Below are 21789 nucleotides of genomic sequence, written 5' to 3'. Positions count from 1 at the left end.
GCCCTGCCTTGGCTGCTAAAAATAGCCCCTCCTCAGAGCTCTGCCTTTGCCCCAGCAGCCAGGATGTTGTTTTTCCGGGTGGGGCCTCCTTGCTCCTGGAGCTTTATGTTTTCCAAACGGTTTCCTTGGCAGCCAGGGCCCCCAGCTCACCAGAATGGGGACGGCTGCTCCTGTCACCATCACACACATCACACACGTGGGCAGATGGGGGCTTGCTAGAGTCCCCTCACCTGCAGAAGCCTCCTACTTTTCACAGAGCCCCTCCCACCACTGCATCCTCCGCTCAGTCTCAGCTCACACTCCCCCAGCTAGGCACTTCCTACCCCACATGCTCCCTTTGCAAAGAACCCTCGGGTCCCTGACTTTGCAGGGCCCTGGCATGTCACGGGAACGTAAGCTAGACAGAGGGGGCCCCTGGTTGGAATTCAGGCCCGCCTAGGCAAGCCTGCAGCCACAGCAATCCCGGCTACTTGCAGAGTGATGCCCAGCTTCCAGAGCTCATGGAACCTTGTGCATCGTAACACCAAATCCCAGCGTCTACTGCTTTATAGCTCAGAGCAGGGCTCATCTGGGCTGCACAGCTAGCAGGGGGCTGTCTGGGCCGGACTCCAGCTTTCAGCGTTATCCCCGGTCTGGAGTGTTCTCGGCAGCCCTGCACTTCCTCTGTGACTCTGGGGTAATGCTAGAGCGGGAGGGACGGCGTGTGTGAGAGATGCTCCAAGAAGATCCCAAGCTCCAAGGAGGTACACTGAGGCAGGGCAGGCTGGCAGAGCAGAAGGAGCAAGCTGGGGGGGCCAGCCCTTCACTGCCCCTGCTGACACTTTAATCAGAACAGATGGTACAGGCTTCATCCAGACTGCTTGCAGAAAGAGAAAGTGTTTAAAAGAAAAAAATATGGGCGCCTGGGTGGCTCAGTTGGTTAAGCGACTGCCTTCGGCTCAGGTCATGATCCTGGAGTCCCCGGATCGAGTCCCACATCGGGCTCCCTGCCCAGCAGGGAGTCTGCTTCTCCCTCTGACCCTCTTCCCTCTCGTGCTCTCTATCTCTCACTCTCTCTCTCTCAAATAAATTTAAAAAATAATAAAAGAAAAAAATATTAGAAAACCACCCATCTAGTCCAAACCTTCTACCGCTATCATTTCCAGATGAAGAAACTGAGGCACAAGGCCACGCAGGAGCTGCCCAAGGCCACCCAGTCCGGGACACCAGCTCCACGTTCCATGGCTTAGGTACATCCTGTGCTTAGAAATCTAAACACACACACACACCCTGCTTCCCAGCAGTGTCGCTGGTGTAAGAAGTGCCCTCCACCGCACCCCAGTTCCCACAGCCACCAGAGCCCTTGGCAGAGCCTGTGGTCTCCAAACTCCTACCAGAGCCCCCCCCCCCACCAGAGCCCCTGCTGGTCACACACAATGGTGGAGAGCAGAGAGTGTGAAGGGTGTTCTGGGGCTGTGTTGGGATTAGCTGAATCTGGTTCCTGTGGGCCAGGCGGGGAGCCAACCTCCACTTGGGCTTTGTTTCTGTGGGAAAATGAGCTCCAGAGTTCCAAACAACGGACTGAGTAGTGGCCTTAATCACTGTTCTGTCTTAGCAGCCACCGTCCTGTATCCTCATGTGTTTGCATTTGCCCCACACACACACTCCAGGAGGAAAGTGGCTGAGCACCCTCTCCCCTCCCTTCTCCTCCCCTCCCCTGTCCCCTCCCAAGGAACATACTCACAGAGGGGCCTTCCTTCACACTCCCCTCCTCCCAGGCTCAGGGTGAGGCTGGACCCAGACTGTGGCCAAGCCAGGAGGGGCTGGACTGGGCGGGGCTGAGGTCTGCAGATGGCCCCGCTGGGCTGGTGCTAGGGGTTCTGCAGGGGGGAAAGTGGCATCTAGCTGCCAGGTCTGCGTCCCATTCGGCCCCACATGAGACACACGAATTCCCATTGGTGCTACCATACAAAGCATGCAACGTAGATCACTCCCTTGTTCCACAGTCACATCTTCCAGAAGATGCGTAGGAACTGCAGGAGCCCCTTAGGAGGTCCTCATGGGTTTTACCCAGTGTGGAACCCTCAACCTCCTTCCCCAGGGCCCTCAGAGATCCATGGCACAGAGCACTGAGGCAGGCAGGAAATAGGCTTTGGTATCCTGTGTACTTTATCTTTAAAAGACATTCAAACTTTGAATTTTACTCCATTAAGAGCTCCCATTTTGCTTTAATGTAAAAAGCAACACTTTTCTGCCCCAGCAGTGGAGAGTTTTCGGGTGTGAGTTTTGCAATCAGAAAGTTTTGGCTAAAAATTCCCCTTCCGCCATTTCCTGACCATAGGCTTTGGGCAGGTTGTGAGCCCTTCCACGCCTGGGTTTCCTCACTGGTGAAACAGGGTGAGAGTGGAACCGCATAGCATTATTTTGAAGATTGAAAGAGATAATGTAGGCGACGTGGTTGGCACAAGTCCTGGCACAGATTGAGCTTTCTTTCTTTCTTTCTTTCTTTCTTTCTTTCTTTCTTTCTTTTTTTTTTAAGATTTTATTTATTTATTTGACAGAGAGAGAGCCAGACACACAGAGAGAGCACAAGCAGGGGCAGCAGCAGAGGAAGAGGGAGAAGCAAGCTCCCCAGTGATCAGGGAGCCCGATGCGTGGCTCGATCCCAGGACCCCAGGATCATGACCTGAACCGAAGGCAAATGCTTCACAGCCTTAGCCACCCAGGCGCCCCCAGAATGAGCTTTCAGTAAGTGTTGTTGTTATTATTAGTCCTCAGAATAATTGAGTAAAATCAATACTCTTGGAAGATTTGTCCATCCTTGGGGGATCCCCAGATCTGTTCTTCAGGAACTAAGATGAGCCCAGACCTTCGTTTGCCAGGACACTACGTTATGTCCCACTAAGATTGGAAACTTTCACGCACTCATTTAACAATATTTATGCAGTGTGGGGCACTGTGCTTAGTGCTAGGGATACAGGCATGAGTGACCTAAACAGGGATGCCCTGCCCTCATGGGACCTCACAAAGGGCTACAGGATAATTGTCACACAAGGGCCACAACCCCACCTTCGGGAGATACCCAAAGGCACTGAACAGAGAAACTCGACCAGATACTTCCATACCCATGTTCCTCATAGTTATTCACAGTAGCCGGATGGCAGAAGCAACTCAAATGTCCATCGATGGATGAGCAGATAAATAAAATGTGGTATTTACATATAATGGAATATTATTCGCCTCAGAAAGGAAAGAAACCCTGACACCTGCTACCACACGGATGGACCTCGAAGACATTACACTAAGTGAAATAAGCCAAATGCAAAAGGACAAATCTCGTGTGATTCTATTTATATGAGGTTCCTACACTAGGCAAATTCAGAGACAGAAAGTAGGATGGTCCCTACCAGCAGCTGGGGGAAGAAGCGGGTGGGGAGTTAGCGTTTAGTGGGGACGGAGTTTCGGTTTGGGACGATGACAAAGATCTGGAGATGGATGGCAATGAGGGCCACACGACAATGTACTTAATGCCACCAAACTGTGCCCTTGAAAAGATTAAAACAGGGGCGTCTAGGTGGTTCAGGCAGTTAAGCATCTGCCCTGGGCTCAGGTCATGATCCCAGAGTCCTGGGATGGAGCCCTGAGTCAGTAAGGCTCCCTGCTCAGTGGGGAGCCTGCTTCTCCCTCCCCCTCTGCCCCTCTCGCTTTTCATACTCTCTCCGTCTCTCAAATGAATAAATAAAGGTTAGAACAGTAAATTTCTTTTAAGCAAAATTACCCCCAATGTGGGGCTTGAACTCATGACCCTGAGAGCAAGAGTCGCATGCTCTGCCGACAGCCAGCCAGACGCCCCGAAACAGTACATTTTATGTGATGTGTATCTGACCGCTGGGGCCGGGGGCGGGGGGGGGGGGGGGGGGGGAGCGTGGGAGGGGAGGTTCAGAACGTGTCTCCTGTGCGAGAGAGACTTGAAAGACAACAGATGCAGGAAGGGCGTTCTGGCCTCCCCTTTTCTTCCTGAAAAGAGGAGATAAAACTCCCATGTGAAAGATGGCCTCCCTACACCAGAAGGAAAAAAACATTCTTATCACCAGAGAGGGGATGTTGAGGCCTAGAGACATCTGTACAAATCAGCCTTGTTAAAACAACTTCCTTGAGCCTTCTCCACATTTACTCCTCTTTGTGCAGCCTCATGTAGAAGCACTTGGACCTAAGTTTTGGGGTCTTCTTTTTCCTGCGAAGGCTCCTGGGAACATACAAAAATAAAATCTGTCGGGACGCCTGAGTGGCTCAGTAGGTTGAGCGTCTGCCCCCGGCTCGGGTCATGATCCCAGGGTCCTGGGATCGGGTCCCACATAGGGCTCCTTGCTGGGAGGGGAGCCTGCTTCTCCCTCTGCCCGCCACTCCCCCTGCTTGTGTTCCCTCTCGCGTGCGCTCACTCTTTCTCTGACAAATAAATAAAATCTTTAAAAAAAATTAAATTAAAAAAAAATCTGTCTGCTTTTCTCCTGTTAATCTGTCTGATGTCGACTTAATTCTCAGGTCCCACTAGAGACCCCAAGAAGGTAGAGGAAAAGTTTTGCCTCCCCGCCACTACAATAAAATAAAACAAAACAAAACAAAACCCACGTTTCCCAGAGATGGAAAAAAAAGAAAGGGGTGGTGGCCTCCAGAAAGGACCCTACTAGGGTCGGGGAGGGGCATTTCCAGGGGTGACCTCCTGGACGACAGAGAGCTGAGGCCAGCGGGCCAAGGACAAACAGGGCAGGGGCGGGCGGGGCCCGGCCAGAACACTCCCACCCTCCCCAACCCCCCCCCCCCCCACCCCCGGGCCGGAGTGCAATGAGGGTAGGGAACGGCATGAGGTGGACAAGCGAGCTCTGGCTTAGCAGAGCCTGGTCAGGATTCTGGACTTTTCCTGGGAGCAGGGTGTCACATGGGGAAACAGTACAATCAGATTTGAAAGTCTGAAATCACTCTGTAATTTAGGTGAGAAGCGGGTTTAAGGAGAGAAAAGTGGACAAGAAGGAGGAAGGATGCCCCACCTTGCATCTTTCCAGGAAGAAGGAGAGGAGCCCTCCCCAACCTCTGGGAAGGAGTATCTAGAATAGCAGGGAGGGGCCCACATCCAGGACAGCCTCTCTGGGCTCTCTTCTCCCTGAGGCCCCTCCATCAGAGGGGTGGCTCTTCAGGGCTGGGGTGGGGACACCTTCAGAGGTGACACCCTTGTCTTTCTGGCTTTCTGGGGTTTTGGAGGTACAGAAGTGGAAACAGACAGCAGGAGGTTTGCGCAAACACTCCTGCAGCAGGAATTGCTCACAACAGGCCATGCAGCTGCCTCTGGGGACATTGAATTTGACAGAGCTGGGAGGTCTGGACTGGGAACGTGGGGTGGGGCTCATCTCCACAGCAACCAGAAATCACCCCAGACGTGCCCTGGCTCTGCCTCCTGATGGAGGAGCAAGGAACAGGCGTTACTGAAAGAGCCAGTCAAAATGACCTGCCCCGACATAGCTCATGTCCACATCACCGACGCCTCACGCGGCATCTGCCACCCCAGCATCACAGCCCACCCAACCAGCAGCAGATGGCTGAAAAGTGAGGGTCACCAAGAGTTTTCTTTCTCTCACTGGCCTAGTGGAAAGAGGACAACTGGGTGAGTGAAAAAAACTGGTGTATCGAGCGTGAATTTGTTCCGTAATACTCAGGTACAGGAAAGGTCGGAATTTTTCCTAAATCAAATAAAATTTGATTATGAGCTGCCCTTTGCCAAGAGGTTAAGGTATTCAACCTCAGGCATGTTTGGAAGGGTGGTGGTGGTCCTTCTCCCTCGGAGAACAATCATCTGGGGTTTACGTGGTGCCACAAGCCAGGAGAGCTTCTCTGGGGGTTGGGCATTTTCTTTCCACAGGGGCAGCTGCTGAGATACCCATTGTCAGGGCCCAAGTGGTCCTTGTACGGCGAGCCTTCTTTCCCCTGGGCCAAGCGAGGTTTGGGGATAGCGCCAAGCTGTCATCTTTCTGCTCCAAAGCCACTGTCGCAGTCCGCTAGAGCTGTCATAACAAAGGACGACAAAGTAGGTGGCTTAAACAACAGAAACTATTGTCTCAGGGTTCTGAAACACAGAGTTTGAAATCAAGGTCTTGGCAGATTTAGTTCTTTCTGAGGCTGTGAGGGAGAATCTGTACCAGGCCCCTAGCTTCTGGCAGTTGCTGACAATATTTGGCAATCCTTGGCTTGTAGATCTCTGCCTTCATCTTCCCATGGCCTTCTCCCTGTGTGCCTGACTGTGTCCAAATTTTCCTTTTTTATAAGGACACCAGTCATATTGGATTAGGGCCCCCCTAATGACCTCATCTTTACTAATGACATCAGCAACAAGGCTTCTTCCATTTAAGGTCACGTTCTGAGGTACTAGGGGTTAGGATGTCAACATATGAATTTGGGGAGGACACAATTCAACCAATAACACTCACCCTCTACATCTGGCTTCCGGATGCTGGGGTCTCCCCGCCACCGCCCGCGGCTCCCTGCCAGGCTCGGCCACCAGGGGGCACTAGAGAGCTTGCAGTGCTGGAGAGGGGGAAGGAGCCCCGGCTCCCTAGCTGCTCCGGGCTCCCCACCATCACAGGAAGTCTCCTTCGTTGGTGGTGGCAGCTTCATACGCTTCTGGGATACTTCACCTTTTCCTTTACCAGAGCTTTATTTTAATTCTTTACAATAAATCCTCCCTGGTCCAATAGCTGCTGTGGTTTCTGCCTCCTGAATGGACACTTTCACACAACGCAAACCACAGTTCTTGGCGTTCGGCCCCCCTACTCCCAACAGCCACACCCCACCTCTTGGGATTGCCGGATGGGAGCAGAGCAGGGGTGCTACCACTGGAGAATCCCCCAAGCTCTGCTCCTGTCCCTGGGCCCTGGGCAGCACCCCATCCCCTCTCTAGGTCCAGCCACTCACACCGCCCCCCCCCACCCATCCAGCCCTACAGCCCCAGCTGCACACCGTGGGCCGTTCTGTCTTTGAAGGATGTGGCCACTTCTGTGCTCAGCCAGCCCTGAGAACATCTGCTAGAGAACCCATAAGCCCGCCCTGGGAACAAGAAGGCTCGCCTGCCCTCTTGGCTAAGAGATGGGAAGATGCCTCTCGGCCTTTGAGTCGGCTACCACATAAAGAGTGAAGAAAGAAGGTAATATCCACACAACTGCTTTACCACACAAAGAGGCCGAGACTTACCTAAAGCACACTGAAACAACCCTTTAGCATACTGATTTGGGAACCCTAAATGTGAGACAGTATCAGCTTTAGGAGCTGGGTGGATGTAGGTCCCCATGGTGGGGGTGGAGGGTGGAGGTGCTAGCCTCAACTCCAAACTTCCCTTCCCTTCTCTCCCTGCCCCATCCTACCCACCCCCACCCTCAGCCTTTCTTCTGGAACAGGGGCTTTCAAGCTGAAGATTGCAAAATCAATTTAGTGCATAACAATTAGCAGTTTTTCAAATTACAAAATAAAGTAGAAAATTGCAGAGTACATCAAAATCTAAAATAAAAATTGTCCCAAAGCTGGTCTAGGGAAAATCTTTTATTTTTTGCTTTTAGCTGATGTAATTCTGTCTCCTTTTAGGAAAAAAAAATAGCATGCATGATAAAATGCTTAAGCAATGTTTAGATAAATTTTAATAGCATTAAGATTTGTTCTGGGAAATTAGTTACCCACTCACCCAGCCAGGTGTCTTCAGTCGGGAGCCCAGTGACCAAACAATGGCTGACAGTTCTTTTTCTCTAAAACGTTCCTTTCAAGAGGGGATCTGTGAACTGGTGCACCAGGGGCCTTTTTCTTGGCTTGCAAGGTTGCAGTCATACTTTTTCATGTGCTAACTGATGCAACAGAAAAGTATTCTTCAGCAGCATAAAGTAAGGGTAGGTATTGTTTCAGGAAAGTTGTATTCAAGCCCCTCTGGCCAGCCACCAGCCGACACAAGCCTGCAGGCCTGCCCTGAGCCCCCAGCCATCCGCCAGGAGGAGGAGGGAAGCAGTTCTTTTTTTTTTTTTTCAAAGATTTTATTTATTTATTTGAGAGAGAGAGAGTGAGAGAGAGAGAGAGCCCAAGAGGGGGTAGGGTCAGAGGGAGAAGCAGACTCCCCGCTGAGCAGGGAGCCCGATGCGGGACTCGATCCCGGGACTCCGGGATCATGACCTGAGCTGAAGGCAGTCTCCTAACCAACTGAGCCACCCAGGTGCCCGAGGGAAGCAGTTCTTGTCAGGTTTGGATTCTGAGGGCCCACGGAAAATGGGGATCAGTTCTGGAGTGGTTGCCGTTTCTGAGAAGGAATCAGAAGCAGAGGGGAGGGGCGCCTGGGTGGCTCAGTTGGTTAAACCGCTGCCTTCAGCTCAGGTCATGATCCCAGGGTCCTGGGATCGAGCCCCACATCGGGCTCCCTGCTCAGCGGGAAGCCTGCTTCTCCCTCTGCCTGCCGCTCCCCCTGCTTGGGTTCTCTCCCTCTCTCTCCCTCTCTCTCTCTCTCTCTCTCTCTCTCTCGCTATCTCTCTCTGTGTGTCAAATAAATAAATAAAATCTTTAGGGCGCCTGGGTGGCTCAGTTGGTTAAGCGACTGCCTTCGGCTCAGGTCATGATCCTGGGGTCCCGGGATGGAGTCCCACATCGGGCTCCCTGCTCAGTGGGGGGTCTGCTCCTCCCTCCTCTCATGTGCTCTCTCTCTCTCTCTCATTCTCTCTCTCAAATAAATAAATAAATAAATCTTAAAAAAAAAAAGAAGCAGAGGGGACTGCCTAGGGATGGGGGATTTTCACTAGGTGAGCGCCTTAGCACCGGGGCACCCCCACTAATCGCTGGGAATTGCAAAGTCTGTCTAGGGGTACCACTGATAAGAAAGAAGCAGTCGCTGAGAGGGGGCTGTCATGCTCTCTTATAACTGCCACATGTCCTTGGGAGGGAAGCCTGTTTTCTGCTAGCCTTGCTGTAGGCTCCGGGTCTAGCCTGACTGACTGTTGGGCTGTTGTTTTCTATTTCAGTCTGAGTTGATTTTTCTTCTTTCAGTCCCAAATAGGTCTTTCCTTTCCTTTTCTTTTTTTTTTTTTTAAGATTTTATTTATTTGAGGGGCGCCTGGGTGGCTCAGATGGTTAAGCGTCTGCCTTCGGCTCAGGTCATTATCCCAGGGTCCTGGGATCGAGTCCCGCATCGGGCTCCCTGCTCCTTGGGAGCCTGCTTCTCCCTCTGCCTCTCTCTGTCTCTCATGAATAAATAAATAAAATCTTTAAAAAAAAAACCTGCCATGATAAAAAAAAAAAAAAAGATTTTATTTATTTGAGAGAGAGAGGGCAAAATCAGGGGGAGAGGGAGAGGGAGAAGCAGGCTCCCAGACTCGATCCCAGGACCCCAGGATCACGACCTGAGCCGAAGGCAGACACTTAACTGACGTGGCCCCCCAGGCGCCCCAGGTCTTTCCTTTTTCGGTTGCACTTATAAATACAGATCTGTGTGTACCCAGTCTTGATATAAAATGTATTTCTTACTGTGGGTCAAGGTTAATAAAAAGCCACCATCTGGCAAACGGCTTCCTAATCTTTTCAGTGTTGTGGCACACATCAAAGGTGATTCTTTGTTCAGTACAAATGGTATTTGTTCTGCTCACTGGGGCAAATACATGATGCTTCCTGGGGCTTCAGAGGTGACTGGGCACTGGCTGTCCTGGGTGAAAGAAGCAGTATGTCAGGCCTACTCGGGCTCCTGCTTAGCACACCACTCAAGAAGCTTCCCTCTGGAGAATAGGAACTATTACAGTTCAGCGAAAAGTGATCATTTCTGGAAACACAAAGAGCCTATGTGGACTCCAAGGCAGGAGAGGTCTGAGGTCTGAGGTCTGAACCCTGGGCCCAGATGGGGCACTTTGCTGCTGACTTGGTTCAGTAATGAACTGCCCTTGAGCCCCTCAGCGTGGGTCCTGGAAACCACTGGCCCCCTTCACAGCTGGGAGTGACTCTAACAATGTGTTCACATGGTCATATATTTTAATTTTGTTATTATTTTTTTTTAAGATTTTCTTTTTTTTAAAAGATTTTATTTTTGGGCGCCTGGGTGGCTCAGACGGTTAAGCGTCTGCCTTCGGCTCAGGTCATGATCCCAGGGTCCTGGGATCGAGTCCCCCATCGGGCTCCCTGCTCAGCAGGAAGCCTGCTTCTCCCTCTGCCTCTCTCTCTCTCTCTCTCATGAATAAATAAATTTTAAAAATCTTTAAAAAAAATAAAAGATTTTAATTTTAAGTAATCTCCACACCCGATGTGGGGCTCAAACTCACAACCCTGAGACCAAGAGCTGCGTGCTCTACTGACTAAGCCAGCCAGGTTTCCCACAGTTATGTTTTTATTAAGCTTGCAAAAATTGGACATTGAAGCTGGAACCAACTGAGCCTGCTAGCTCTTCTCCATTCTGACTTCCTTTTCAACACATTTCCTCTCCTGTCAGGAGGCGTAAATGTGGCCACAGCTGTGTATACTGTGTATTCGTGATTGTGTATTTTAGTTCTGAACAAAGCCTCCAAAAGCTGCAATAGCCTCTGCCACCGATGATGGAGTTGCGCAAAGGGGTGGGGGTGGGACTGGACTGTTTCCCCACCCTCCCTTTTATGGTCCTCAAAGCAATCATTCTTACATAAACTTTACTGGGTGGATTTGTGCTTTCTTTTTGAAATGTGTTAATAATATCTAGAATGTGCACAGTAAACAAACAGTATGAGGAAGTATACAATAGATGGAGCCACCAGCCCACCCCAATTCCCAGACCCACGTCTCGATGGGATAACGCCAAAAACGTCTGGTGGCTCTTTCCAGAAATTTTATATCTAGATCTAGATCCTAATTTTAATATAAGAAAGTTTTTTGGTTTTTGTTTTTTTGCAGAAGCATATTCATACACCTGTTTGTACTTAACAGACTGGTACTCTTTCTGTATCTGCACATAGAATTTGCCTTCATTTTTTTTTTTAAACGAGGGCATAGACTTCATGTGCCAAAATTAATTTAACTACTGGGGCAGATCTTATCATGTCCGTTCATTGCACTTGTCCTGCAGGGTCCCACCCGCTTGTGCTTAAGACTTCACAGAAGGCTGTTACATATCTCAATCTTTCTGGGTTTTGATTCTTCACCTAGGAAATCTCTTTCAAGAGATAAGTCAAGCAGGTAAGTCCCCATCTTGGCCGTCACGTGTCAGGGAATCAGCTGTCTGCTTAAACTCAAACTCTGACCCCTTAAGATTAATGATGCACCAGCCCCACCACGTGGGGAGTGACACCCCTCCTTCCACCCCCCCTCAAAGATCCGCATCGGAGATGGGGTTAGTTTATACAATAACTACAGCTGCCCAGGGGCGCCGCCCAGTGCTGGGTCCCAAACTGAAATGAGTCAGCTCTATTTTGTGAGTCATATAATGAGGCTGCAGGTCTCGCCTTGTGCCTAGTTCCATTGAATTACTGCGAGTCTTGTTTAAATCTTCCAGCTGGGACGCTGCAGGGCGGGCCGGACTGAAAGCCAGAATGTTCTAGAGGGAGCAGCGCCACCGCGAGGCCAGCTGCGGTGGAGGCGGCCGGAAGGTGGGGGCGCTCCCGACCCGACGATGGGTTTGGTGGAGGCGTCAGATCGGGGCACCGGGTTCCCCTCCCCACACGGACATTCTCATCCCCAACCTCGGAGGGTCTGGGTCTGACTTCATGACACGGACATAAGTTTTTTCTGACTCCTCTCTGCCAGCCCGCCAGCCCATCAGCCCACCACGTCCTGGAACCGGGCCTTGCACTCATCTACGAGGCTACAGTGACTACCGAATCCAGGGCAAAGTCACAGACTCAGGGCTCCGCAAACGCTCTTTGAGCGAATAAAGACGCCCCAGCAAGTGACTGTTCATTATTCCCCACACCCGGTTTGGATTACCACCCTCATTCTGTGAGTATGCACTTTTGTGCTCAGGGCCTCTACGATTAATTCCCCTGTGGCGTGTCCAACTGTTTATTCCTGTCCCTTTGAGGACGGGATGGGCAGTGGGGAATGCGCAGGCCGATTAGTTATGCAATTAGGGGAGTCAATCCGGGCCTACGGTCTGGAAGACTACGAGTTCCAGAATGCATCCTTCAACGAGCGTAGGGAAAAGCCGATTGAGGGAGAATTGCCTTCGGGGAATTGTAGTCTTCAGCTTGTTTGTGATGCAGGCGGAACTCGGGGGTGGGGGGGGAGCGAGTATACTATTACCACGTGACGCTCGAGATCAGGTGGTTGGGCCAGGTTCCACGCAAGAGCTGTGATTGGCTGACTCTAATACGAACGACGCCACTAGGGGCGGGCCCTAGAGGGGCGCAAGCGCACTGCGTTGGGAGTCTCGGGACCCTTTTCCGAGAGACTATGGCGCTCAACAAGAATCACTCGGAGGGCGGCGGAGTGATCGTCAACAACACCGAGAGGTGAAAACACTGCGGGAGGATCCTGGAGGAGGGAAGGGCGGGCGTGGGAGGTGGGCCGGTGGGCGGTCGGGGATAAACCCGTGAACAGGCTAAACTGTCGGGGTGCGGTTTGGGAGGGGTAACGGCTGGAGGCGGGGCCGGAGGCAGAGGGTGGGTCGCGGAGGAGCGGCTGGGATGTCGCGATTAGCCGTGGGATGGGGGGTGAGGCGGCTGGAGGGGGACGGGGCTTGGGGAGACAGGTGGGGCCCCGGGGTCGATGACTTCAAGAGGTGGGAAGAGCGTTAGATAAAAAATAATTGCCACTTTTTGAGGGGTTGCTACGTTAACTACGTGCCAGGCCGTGCTCCTCTTCTACTTTAATATGTTTAAAGTGCGGCGCGGCGGGTTATACTATTCAACGCATTTTACAAGTAGGGAAACTGAGGCACGGAGAAGCTTAAGTAACTTGCCTGAGATCACAGAGCTGTAAATAACACAGATGGGATTCCAGGAAAGGCGTCTTTACTCTCAAGTCAATAGGCTTAACTACAGTACATAACCTTCCCGTATATTCCAGAACTGCTGAGTTTCCAGATGAGAAACTGAGGCCCAGAGGTGCAGTTAAATAGATGTTTTTCAGATGAACACATTTCCTGGCACGGTGTCCATCCTTGTGTCTTTCTCTTGAATGCCTGTTGACTTAGGTCACTTCCCAGAGCAGAGGTCTTCCAGCTGCTATCTTTCTTCCCCACCCCCTGACCCCCCCAATCAATTCTGTCCTCTCTTCTGTCTGGGGACTTCTCAGGGGCTTCTCTCTTGCTCCTTGGGCACAGGGAATTAAACCATCTAGCCTTGGTTGAGCTACGCTGACCCTGAAATGCCTCTTGAAGGCAGAAGGCTTATGAGGAGTCTGAGTCCCCGGAAGAGACTTGATGGGATCAGAGCCTTATAGCCTGCCAGGGCCAGCACCCAGGAATGCTTGATGAGTCAGGAGAAAGCCTGGGATGCCCCTGGCCTCCGAATGCTGGCGTTCCCTCAATCTTACCTGCTCAGGGTCTGCTGGACCAGCCTGTGCCTGGTATGACCTCTTTTTTTCTGAGCTCTACTTCTTAAATATATATATATATTTTTTAAGATTTATTTTAGAGAGGGGGGGGCCCATGTGAGCTCAGGGGGTAGGAGCAGAGGGAGAGGAAGAGAGAGAATCCACAAGCAGACTCCCATGCGGGGCTCAGTCCCAGGACCCTGAGATCATGACCTGAGCAGAAACCAAGGGTTGGCCACCTAACCGACCGAGCCGCCCAGGTGCCCCTCTGAGCTGCACTTCTCTTTTCTGGTACCGGTCCTCTTCCCCGCTTACCTTCCCCAGGGAAGAAAGCTGTGATACTTGGGAGAGGAGGGAGACAAATGGAACCATGTGAACTTGGACCTTGTTGTCTTATAATCAGAGAAACCTCACGTTGTTCCCGGTTTGTCTCTCTGTGTACGAGCCAGTCCCGGGCCTGGAGAAACACTTTTGATGCCATTTGGTAACATCTCCTGGGACTCTTTTTCTTTCTTTCTCAGTGGGACTTTGTGGGACAAGAATGTATCTGTCCTGGTGAGCCTCCTACCTGACTTCGGGCTCTGTGCTGCTAAATAATGGTGTGCCTTGTTTTAGAAAATGCTTCAGCCTCATGTCTGAAAAAAATTGTGCGTACGGCAACTGGAGTTTAAATTAGTGTTTAAGGGCGCCTGGGTGGCCCAGTTGGTTAAGCGACTGCCTTCGGCTCAGGCCATGATCCTGGAGTCCCGGGATCGAGTCCCGCATCGGGCTCCCTGCCCGGTGGGGAGTCTGCTTCTCCCTCTGACCCTCTTCCCTCTCGTGTGCTCTCTCTCTCTCATTCTCTCTCTCAAATAAATAAATAAAAATAAAATCTTTAAAAAAATAAATTAATGTTTAAAATTTCATGTGTAAAATAGTGAGCCTTATTCTTCAAGTGATGAATCCCTTTGAGAGTGATGAAAGCCACAGATTCTTCCGGAAAAATGCACGGAGACCATCATCTCAAGGGCTTCATGGACTCACACCCCTGCAGACCCAGTTTAGGAGCCTAGGTTTAAAGGAACCGTGACATCAGCCCTTTGGTAATGCGTAGAGTCGTGCCTTAGAGGGTTTATATATCAGTACTAATAAACCGATGAAAACAGACACCTATTATAGGGTCTCAGAAGAAAATGGGAGAGCTAACCCGGGTAGTCTAATGTGATTTGAGGGATGACGGTGTTACAGCTTTAATGCCCTTGGCTCTTCTGCTGTGGTCACCTGGGGGGTCTGTATGTGGGGCTTGGGGAAATTCTGTAGACCCCCACCTTGCTCATCTCTTCCGAGGCTGTATTAATGGTTTCCTTCCAGTGGTGTCCAAAGAGGTTTGAGACCCGACGTGCTGGACACCTGCTTCCCAGGGGGTGGGGGGTGGGGGGACGGGGGTTGTCAGTCCCTGGGGAAAGCAGGTCATGGCTCCAAACTGGCTCATCAGGGTCTGTCCTCATTTCTCATCACAGCATCCTGATGACTTATGATCATGTGGAACTTACATTCAGTGACATGAAGAACGTGCCCGAGGCCTTCAAAGGGACCAAGAAAGGCACCGTCTACCTTACCCCGTACCGGGTGAGTCACACCGTGTGATGGTTTGAAAGCTTGTGGTTCCTGGTGGCTGATGGTGAGTGTTAGGTCAGCCTCGGCCTCATGAGCCCAGTAGCCTCTGAACCTGGTGAACGTTAGTTCCTCGCTCACATGTTTCTGTCATATGCTCCTGGGTTCTAGAACCACCAGACTCTCTGGGCAGCTGAACCGACCGCTAGGCATTGAATCCATGCAAACTCCGGAACGGATGCTGTGAAATCTGTATGTTGTTGGGTGCCGCTGCCCGGATGAGTTGGGCCTGGAGTGGGGAGGCTGTTAGGATTTTGATTTCTGTAAGCGCAGTGCACGAGGCCTTCGTGCACGTCCAGGGGGACAAATGTGGTAAACAGGATACAGTAACATGGCCAGAGCCTCCAGGCTGGGCAGACAGCCTGATACAGCCCTGCAGAGCCAGGAGTGCCAGACTGCAGCATGGGCCTTGCCTGAGAATGACCCAGGCTGACGGGAGCCTTCCAGAGAAAGACAAATGGCCATTCTTGGAAAAGGTTCACTGCCCATAACTACCAAGAGTTAGATTTAAAGATGGTTGGAAGAAAGGGGCATATCTTCAAGTTTTCATCACCGAGACTTAGCAGAGACAAGGGAGCCTCACAACCCCTCTTCTGGTGGCATCTTCAGTCCCAGATCGAAGGGTTTAAAAGAGGGTTTTCCGGGGCACCTGGGTGGCTCAGTTGGTGAAGCGACTGCCTTCGGCTCAGGTCATGATCCTGGAGTCCTGGGATCGAGTCCCACGTCGGGCTCCCAGCTCAGCGGGGAGTCTGCTTCTCCCTCTGACCCTCTCCCCTCTCATGCTATTTCTCTCTCTCTCTCTCTCCCTCAAATAAATAAAATCTTTAAAAGAATAAGATAAAAGAGGGTTTTCCAGGTGTGGGGTGGGACACTTGCTGTGTGCGCAGCCCCTTCTCCCGGGATCCAGCACCTCCTCCCCTCCTTCACTCTCCTTTCTGTGAAGCTCGGGCTACGCCTCCCCCTTCTGGAAGCCAGAATTCCCTCCCCCCTGCCTCCCTGCCCTAGCTTTGCAGCCCCCTTCACTTGCCCACCACATCCACCACTTAAATGGCAGAGCAGCCTGTCCCTCTCACGTGCCCTGTGAGCAGCACGTTTTCCTCGTGAACACCCACATTAAGCCTCTCCAGCCAGGCTGCACGGAGAGCCTTTCACTTTTTTTTTTTTTTTTTTAGTAAATATTTTGTTTATTTATTTGACACAGAGAGACACAGCAAGAGAGGGAACACAAGCAGGAGGAGTGGGAGAGGGAGAAGCAGGCTCCGCGCTGAGCAGGGAGCCCGATGCGGGGCTCGATCCCAGGACCCCGGGATCATGACCTGAGCCGAAGGCAGACGCTTAACAACTGAGCCACCCAGGCACCCCAAGCCTTTCACTTTCAAAGCTCTTTCCAGGAGCTTCTGGTGCAGAGCTTGCCCTGGTGCCGCGGGGCCCTGGCCCTGGGAGCAGACTCCTCACACACAGGAAGTGATAGAGCAGGCCGGGCTGTGGTATGGGCACTGATGACTCTTATCCTGTCTCCCTGCAGGTCATCTTTCTGTCCAAAGGCAAGGATGCCATGCAGTCCTTCATGATGCCGTTTTATCTGATGAAGGACTGTGAGATCAAGCAGCCCGTGTTTGGAGCAAATTACATCAAAGGAACGGTGCAGGCTGAAGCAGGAGGTGGGTGATGGGGGCTCAGGGACACAGACGGGGCTTCCAGAGAGGTGCTCTGGCCACGCCTCTGCTGTCTTGGAGACGTTCCTCTTCGGCTGTCTTAATCGCCCCCTAGCCTTGTTCTCTTCCTGGCTCTGGATTAGCTTCCAGGGCCGCCCACCTGGGCTGCCAGCTGTTGAGCAGAAGTGGGCTTTAAATGACGAGAGCTAGGAGAGGCGAAGATAGCAGCTCCGATCAGCTTTTCGGGGTGAAATCGACCAAATGACTGAAAAATAAGTAAAAATGCTTATCATGACCTGGGGAATGTGTTCACATTTTAGGTATGGGAAGACCTGCATCAGGGCTTGGGAATGGCCTTTTCCCTACAGCCAGGAAGAGCCAGCTGCCCCCACCCCACCCCCCACCCCCCGCCAAGAGGCCCTGCTGGGTGGCGGGGTTTTTTGCAGACACCAGAGACCTCTGTGTTGAACTTGGCCTCCCCCTCACACCCAACCAGGTTGAGTCTTGCTCTCTAGGGGCTCACAGTTCCCCTTAGGCAGAAGCCAGGCTAGAGGGGCCAGAGGTCCATCCTTAGGCCCCTCAGGAGGAGGGATCTGCTCTGAACTTGAATGTCCCTTGTTGCTGAAGGAACGTGCTCCGGGAACCTGCTTCATTGAGGAGTCGGGGGTTCTAGTGCTGATGAACTTCCACAGCTGGGGATGGGATAACTTAGGAAGCTTGTTCCAAGAAAGAAAGTCCCCTGTTCCAAAGAGTGCTCTGTGGACTCGCTGTGTGGGCAGCGCACCGAAAGCAGCTGGGCAGGAAGGCGGGCACTGCAGAGCCAGCCCTCTCCCCACGGGCGCTGGACAGAGACCTGGAGAGAACAGAGAGCCATCTCTTCCGGTGTAACCTGGGTTCTTTTCCTGAGCTGTTGATGTCCTGTTCCCTTCCCAGGTGGCTGGGAAGGCTCTGCGTCATACAAGTTGACCTTTACGGCAGGGGGCGCCATCGAGTTTGGACAGCGGATGCTACAGGTGGTATCTCAAGGTATCGAGGCTCTGAGAGCTCGGGGTGAAGACATATTGAAATGTGTGGGTTTTAATTTGTTCGTTTGAGTTTGTTTACTTTTTGTTTTGTTTTTTAAGCACTGAAGAGAGAAGTCTCTGGGCCCCAGGCCGACCTGGGACTGGGAATTGGGAAGGAAACTTGTCATTAGCATCACTCTGGCCTGTACCTCAAAGGCTGGGTTTACCCGGCCTGGAGCCTGTATAGGACATTGGGACAAAGCTCTTTGAACTCCAGGACGTTTAACTATGGCCCCATAAAAATGAACACGAAACCCGGCCATTAAGCTACCAAACAGCAGACAGTTTAAATCACCAAGGGTTGGGTTCAGCAGACGTCCTCACACGGTCCCCACCTCACCCCAGCTCCCGTCTGGGACCCTGTCCCCGAGCCTCCCTCTTTCTCACTGTCCATCCGTCCACCCCTGTCTGGACCTCCCCTGCCCTGGCCTCTCTCCCCATCCACATCCCTCACTTCCTCCCTGACTGAGGCTGGCTCAAGCGTGGGTGGGGAGTGGAATGGGGCGGGGTAAGGCATGTCTGCTGTGCACATCCCTGGGACCCTGCAGCTCCCCTCGGTGGGCGACACTCACTTCTCTCTCCCCTTGTACTTATAGCCTCCCGAGGCGAAGCCCCCAATGGAGCCTATGGGTATTCTCACATGCCCAGCGGGGCCTATGTCTTTCCCCCGCCCGTCGCCAATGGAATGTACCCCTGCCCTCCTGGCTACCCCTATCCACCGCCCCCACCTGGTGAGTGTGTCCTTTGCTGCCCACCCCTCACCCCACCCACCCGCTAACCACCCCCACCCAGGTCAGGGGGTTGTTGAGGGGAGACTTGTTCTTTGAGCCGCTTCAGGACTAACAGAGGAGCTGGAGAGGCCCGGGAGGTGCCAGCTGAGGGAGCCAGGGCTAGGCTGCTCACTGGGTCCCTTTTACTCTCTTGCTGAGCAGAGTTCTATCCAGGACCTCCCATGATGGACGGGGCCATGGGATATGTGCAGCCTCCACCACCACCCTATCCTGGGCCCATGGAACCTCCAGTCAGCGGCCCTGATGTCCCCTCCACTCCTGCAGGTGAGACCCTGGGCTGCTAACAGTCCTGGGGGGGCCAGCCCTCTCCTCTCCGGGGCTGCATGGAGAGGCCTCAGAGAACAGCTAGAGGTTGGCCAGGAGCCCCAAGTGGTGAATGACCCCTGGCCTTGGACTAGTCCAGGGGACCGGCAGCGTGGTGGCTGCTGGTGAAGATCTGGATTCCAGCCCCCCACTCTCTCTCCCAGCTAGCCCTGTGCTCTGCGGCAGGGAAGGTCTCCCTCTGTCGTCTCGTCAAGCACAACCAGAAGGTGGCGGTACCCCCTGTGGCTGGACTGTGGGGAGGATCAGGTTGGGAGAGAGGGCTGAAGGAACTGGAAAGGACCGGGTAGCACCAGCTTCCCGGAGCTGTGCCTGCCGGTAATCTCTGGTCTCAGCGCAGCTCCGGGGGCCACTGGAAGAGGGCAGGGCTTGTCACTGGAGCTTACCCCGAGTGTGTTTCTCTCGCAGCTGAAGCCAAGGCTGCAGAAGCAGCGGCCAGCGCCTATTACAACCCGGGCAACCCACACAACGTCTACATGCCCACGGTGAGCAGGGACGGGGAGCGGGCGGGCAGTGTGCAGGGGTCTAGGGGCGGGGAGACCTTGTCTTGTCGTGGACCTTCTGATGAGATCTTTCTTCCTTCCTTCCTTAGAACCAGCCTCCGCCACCTCCTTACTACCCCCCAGAAGATAAGAAGACCCAGTAGACCCCTCCTGCCCCTGCCTCCCATCCCTCGTCACTCTTCCCTTCCCTTCCCCTTGGGGCTGAGGCTGGGGCTAGGGGGGTGACGGAAGGGCCTTGTTCTTCCTCCAGGTCTGATGGTAAAACACTTAGCAGGGACTGGTGTTGAGGGAAGGGGGGCCCCCTTGACTTGGGAGCTGTGCCTCCCCGCTTCTCAAGCTAGCTCGGAGCCCACGGCGCCGCTTGGATGCGCTTCCCTCTCACCGTGTCTGGGGCTCTGCTCAGGAGCGTGGGCATCCATCTCGCTCCTGTCTTGCTCTAGTAGCTTCATGCCCATGGAAGGATTTTGGCCACCTCCTCTACTGCAGTCCAGCTCCCTCGTTTTGGAATCCAATTTATATTCAGCCTTGTGACCTCCCTCAGACCAGCCTCGCGTCTTCCTGAGGGCCCCCACCGGGCCCCCCTCACATTCCCTCCGCTCTGGTCTCTGCCTCCCCATGGAAGGCCACCTTCTCACCGGACGGTCAGCCCACATTCCAATCCCAGCCAGCCTCCAGCCAGGTCACGCTCACCTTCACCTCCCTGTCCTCTCCTTGGTCACCTGTTGCCACCACTTTGACTTTTGGAGCTTTAACTTGAGCTTCCAAGTGGTGGGCGGCACTGGGCTGGGCGGCTGCTTCCCTCCAGGTATTTTTGGCTTTTGTTTCCCTCTACCTTCTCTCCTTTCCCTCTAGAGGAGGCTTCTCAGACTGGAGAATGCATGTTCATTCCATCATACCGTTTGGGGGCTTCGGGGTGGGCTGGAACAGAGGCCCCTGACCTGAGCCTGTGTGCTGACCATGACCTCTCACCAGCCCCTCACCCTGCTCTCTTCCCTTTAAGCTTCATGCCTAATTGGTGATATGCCCCCTGGATGCACTAAAATTTGCTCTCATTTGCTTCTGGACTGGCCGTGGAGTGAGGAGATGGTTATTTAAAGAGAATTCCCTATTTATTTGACAAAACAACAACAACAACAAACCCAATTAATATATTAATGTGAAATAAACCCTGTTTGCACCTTGATTTGTTTGCTGAAAATGTGAAGTAGTAAAAATGAAGTGACGGGACCCTTCTGGCTCTGTGTGTGGTGTCCAGCGTGAGCTCTTGGGAAGAGAGAACGGTCTGGCTGCTGTGGCCCTGGGGGGTTCTGGGGGGACCGCTCCCTCCCCATGTGGGAGTCCCTTGTTCCCACAGCACTTTGGGGCCCAGGACACGAAGGCCTCCCACAGCTCTGCTCAGTGGTGGTTACTTAGCAACTTGGCCCACCCACGGGGTCCCCTGGGGCCCGGGGCGGCCGAGCAGCTGCCCTGGGCTGGAGGCCTCGGAGGCGGGTGCTGGCCTGCTGTGCTCACCACCTCAGGGAGATGCGGCCCTGGCCCGTCTCTGGCCACGAGGTGTCTGCAGGAGGAACATGTGTGGCAGTCTCTCCAGTGCGTGACTTCTTGTGAACCTCCGTGTCGGGGAGGGGGGGACGCGACACAGCTAGAGTCCTTCCCAGGGCCTGACACCCCCCCCACCCCCCTGGGCCCTGGCCTGGAGGAGGGCTGTGGGCGTGGTACCAGTGGGTGCGGGAGCTCTGAGAAAGGCCAGCACTGGAGCACTGGGGTGTCCTCTTTCCTGTCGCTTCTGGCTGGGCAGCGCCGCCTCTCCAGCCACTTCCTCTGTCCAGCCCCGCCCAGGAGCCCCTGGGGTTGGCCAGACCCCTACAAGGGCATCTGAAGGGAGCACCTCCTGACCGGTCTTGTAGGGGCGGGGGCTGCAGGGCTGTCTCCGCCCAGCATGGCTTGGCCCCGTCACCTTGGTGGAATGTCACCTGTGGGGTGGAGCAGGCCGAGCAGTTGGCCGCCGCCTGCTGCGGAGATGCCTCTCGAGCCTCCATCCCGTGCCCTGCCCACCCCCACCCTAGGTCTCCGTCCGTTCAGGGAAGTCTGTGAGTGGCAACCCCACCAACCCAGGGCAGCTCTCCCCCTGGTCCCTGGCCCAGCTGGGCACACCCGTGGTGTGGGGCTGGCCCTGACGCCCCCTGCTGGGGAGCACTGGATACCCCCCCAACATGCACCAGGGCCTCTGTGGGAGGGTGGGGTGGGGCCAGACCCGCCCACCAGGTCCACCTGCCTCCAGCCTGATAGAGTCCCTCCCAGGCTGGCCCGGGCGGCCAGCCAGAGGAAG

The 21789-nt window shown here is 53.5% G+C and overlaps 1 protein-coding gene and 1 long non-coding RNA gene across 5 annotated transcripts; both read left to right on the top strand.

Moving 5' to 3' along the window:
* The first annotated feature begins 5547 nt into the window (after positions 1-5547).
* Positions 5548-7096, top strand: LOC113939236. The gene is made up of 3 exons (XR_003525174.1): positions 5548-5635; positions 5891-6055; positions 6963-7096. It is a non-coding gene; the product is annotated as an uncharacterized LOC113939236 (long non-coding RNA).
* Positions 7097-11583: 4487 nt separating this feature from the next.
* On the top strand, positions 11584-20687 carry WBP2 (WW domain binding protein 2). Of its 4 annotated transcripts, XM_035724767.1 has the most exons (9): positions 12354-12449; positions 14391-14555; positions 14973-15081; positions 16652-16787; positions 17715-17807; positions 18442-18576; positions 18778-18900; positions 19366-19442; positions 19550-20687. In XM_035724767.1, the coding sequence occupies exons 3-9, from the start codon at positions 14980-14982 to the stop codon at positions 19601-19603; spliced, it is 720 nt and encodes a 239-aa protein (XP_035580660.1). In that variant the 5' UTR covers positions 12354-12449; positions 14391-14555; positions 14973-14979; the 3' UTR covers positions 19604-20687. The 4 variants fall into 4 exon arrangements, with proteins under 4 accessions (XP_027423977.1, XP_027423976.1, XP_027423979.1 ...); XM_027568176.2 differs by lacking the exons at positions 12354-12449; positions 14391-14555 and adding an exon at positions 11584-11937; XM_027568175.1 differs by lacking the exon at positions 14391-14555 and having other exon boundaries at positions 12328-12449.
* Positions 20688-21789: the final 1102 nt, after the last annotated feature.

This window comes from Zalophus californianus, chromosome 16 (assembly GCF_009762305.2).
Source record: "Zalophus californianus isolate mZalCal1 chromosome 16, mZalCal1.pri.v2, whole genome shotgun sequence".
NCBI classification, from domain to species: domain Eukaryota; kingdom Metazoa; phylum Chordata; class Mammalia; order Carnivora; family Otariidae; genus Zalophus; species Zalophus californianus.
This window is presented reverse-complemented; position numbering and strand designations above follow the sequence as displayed.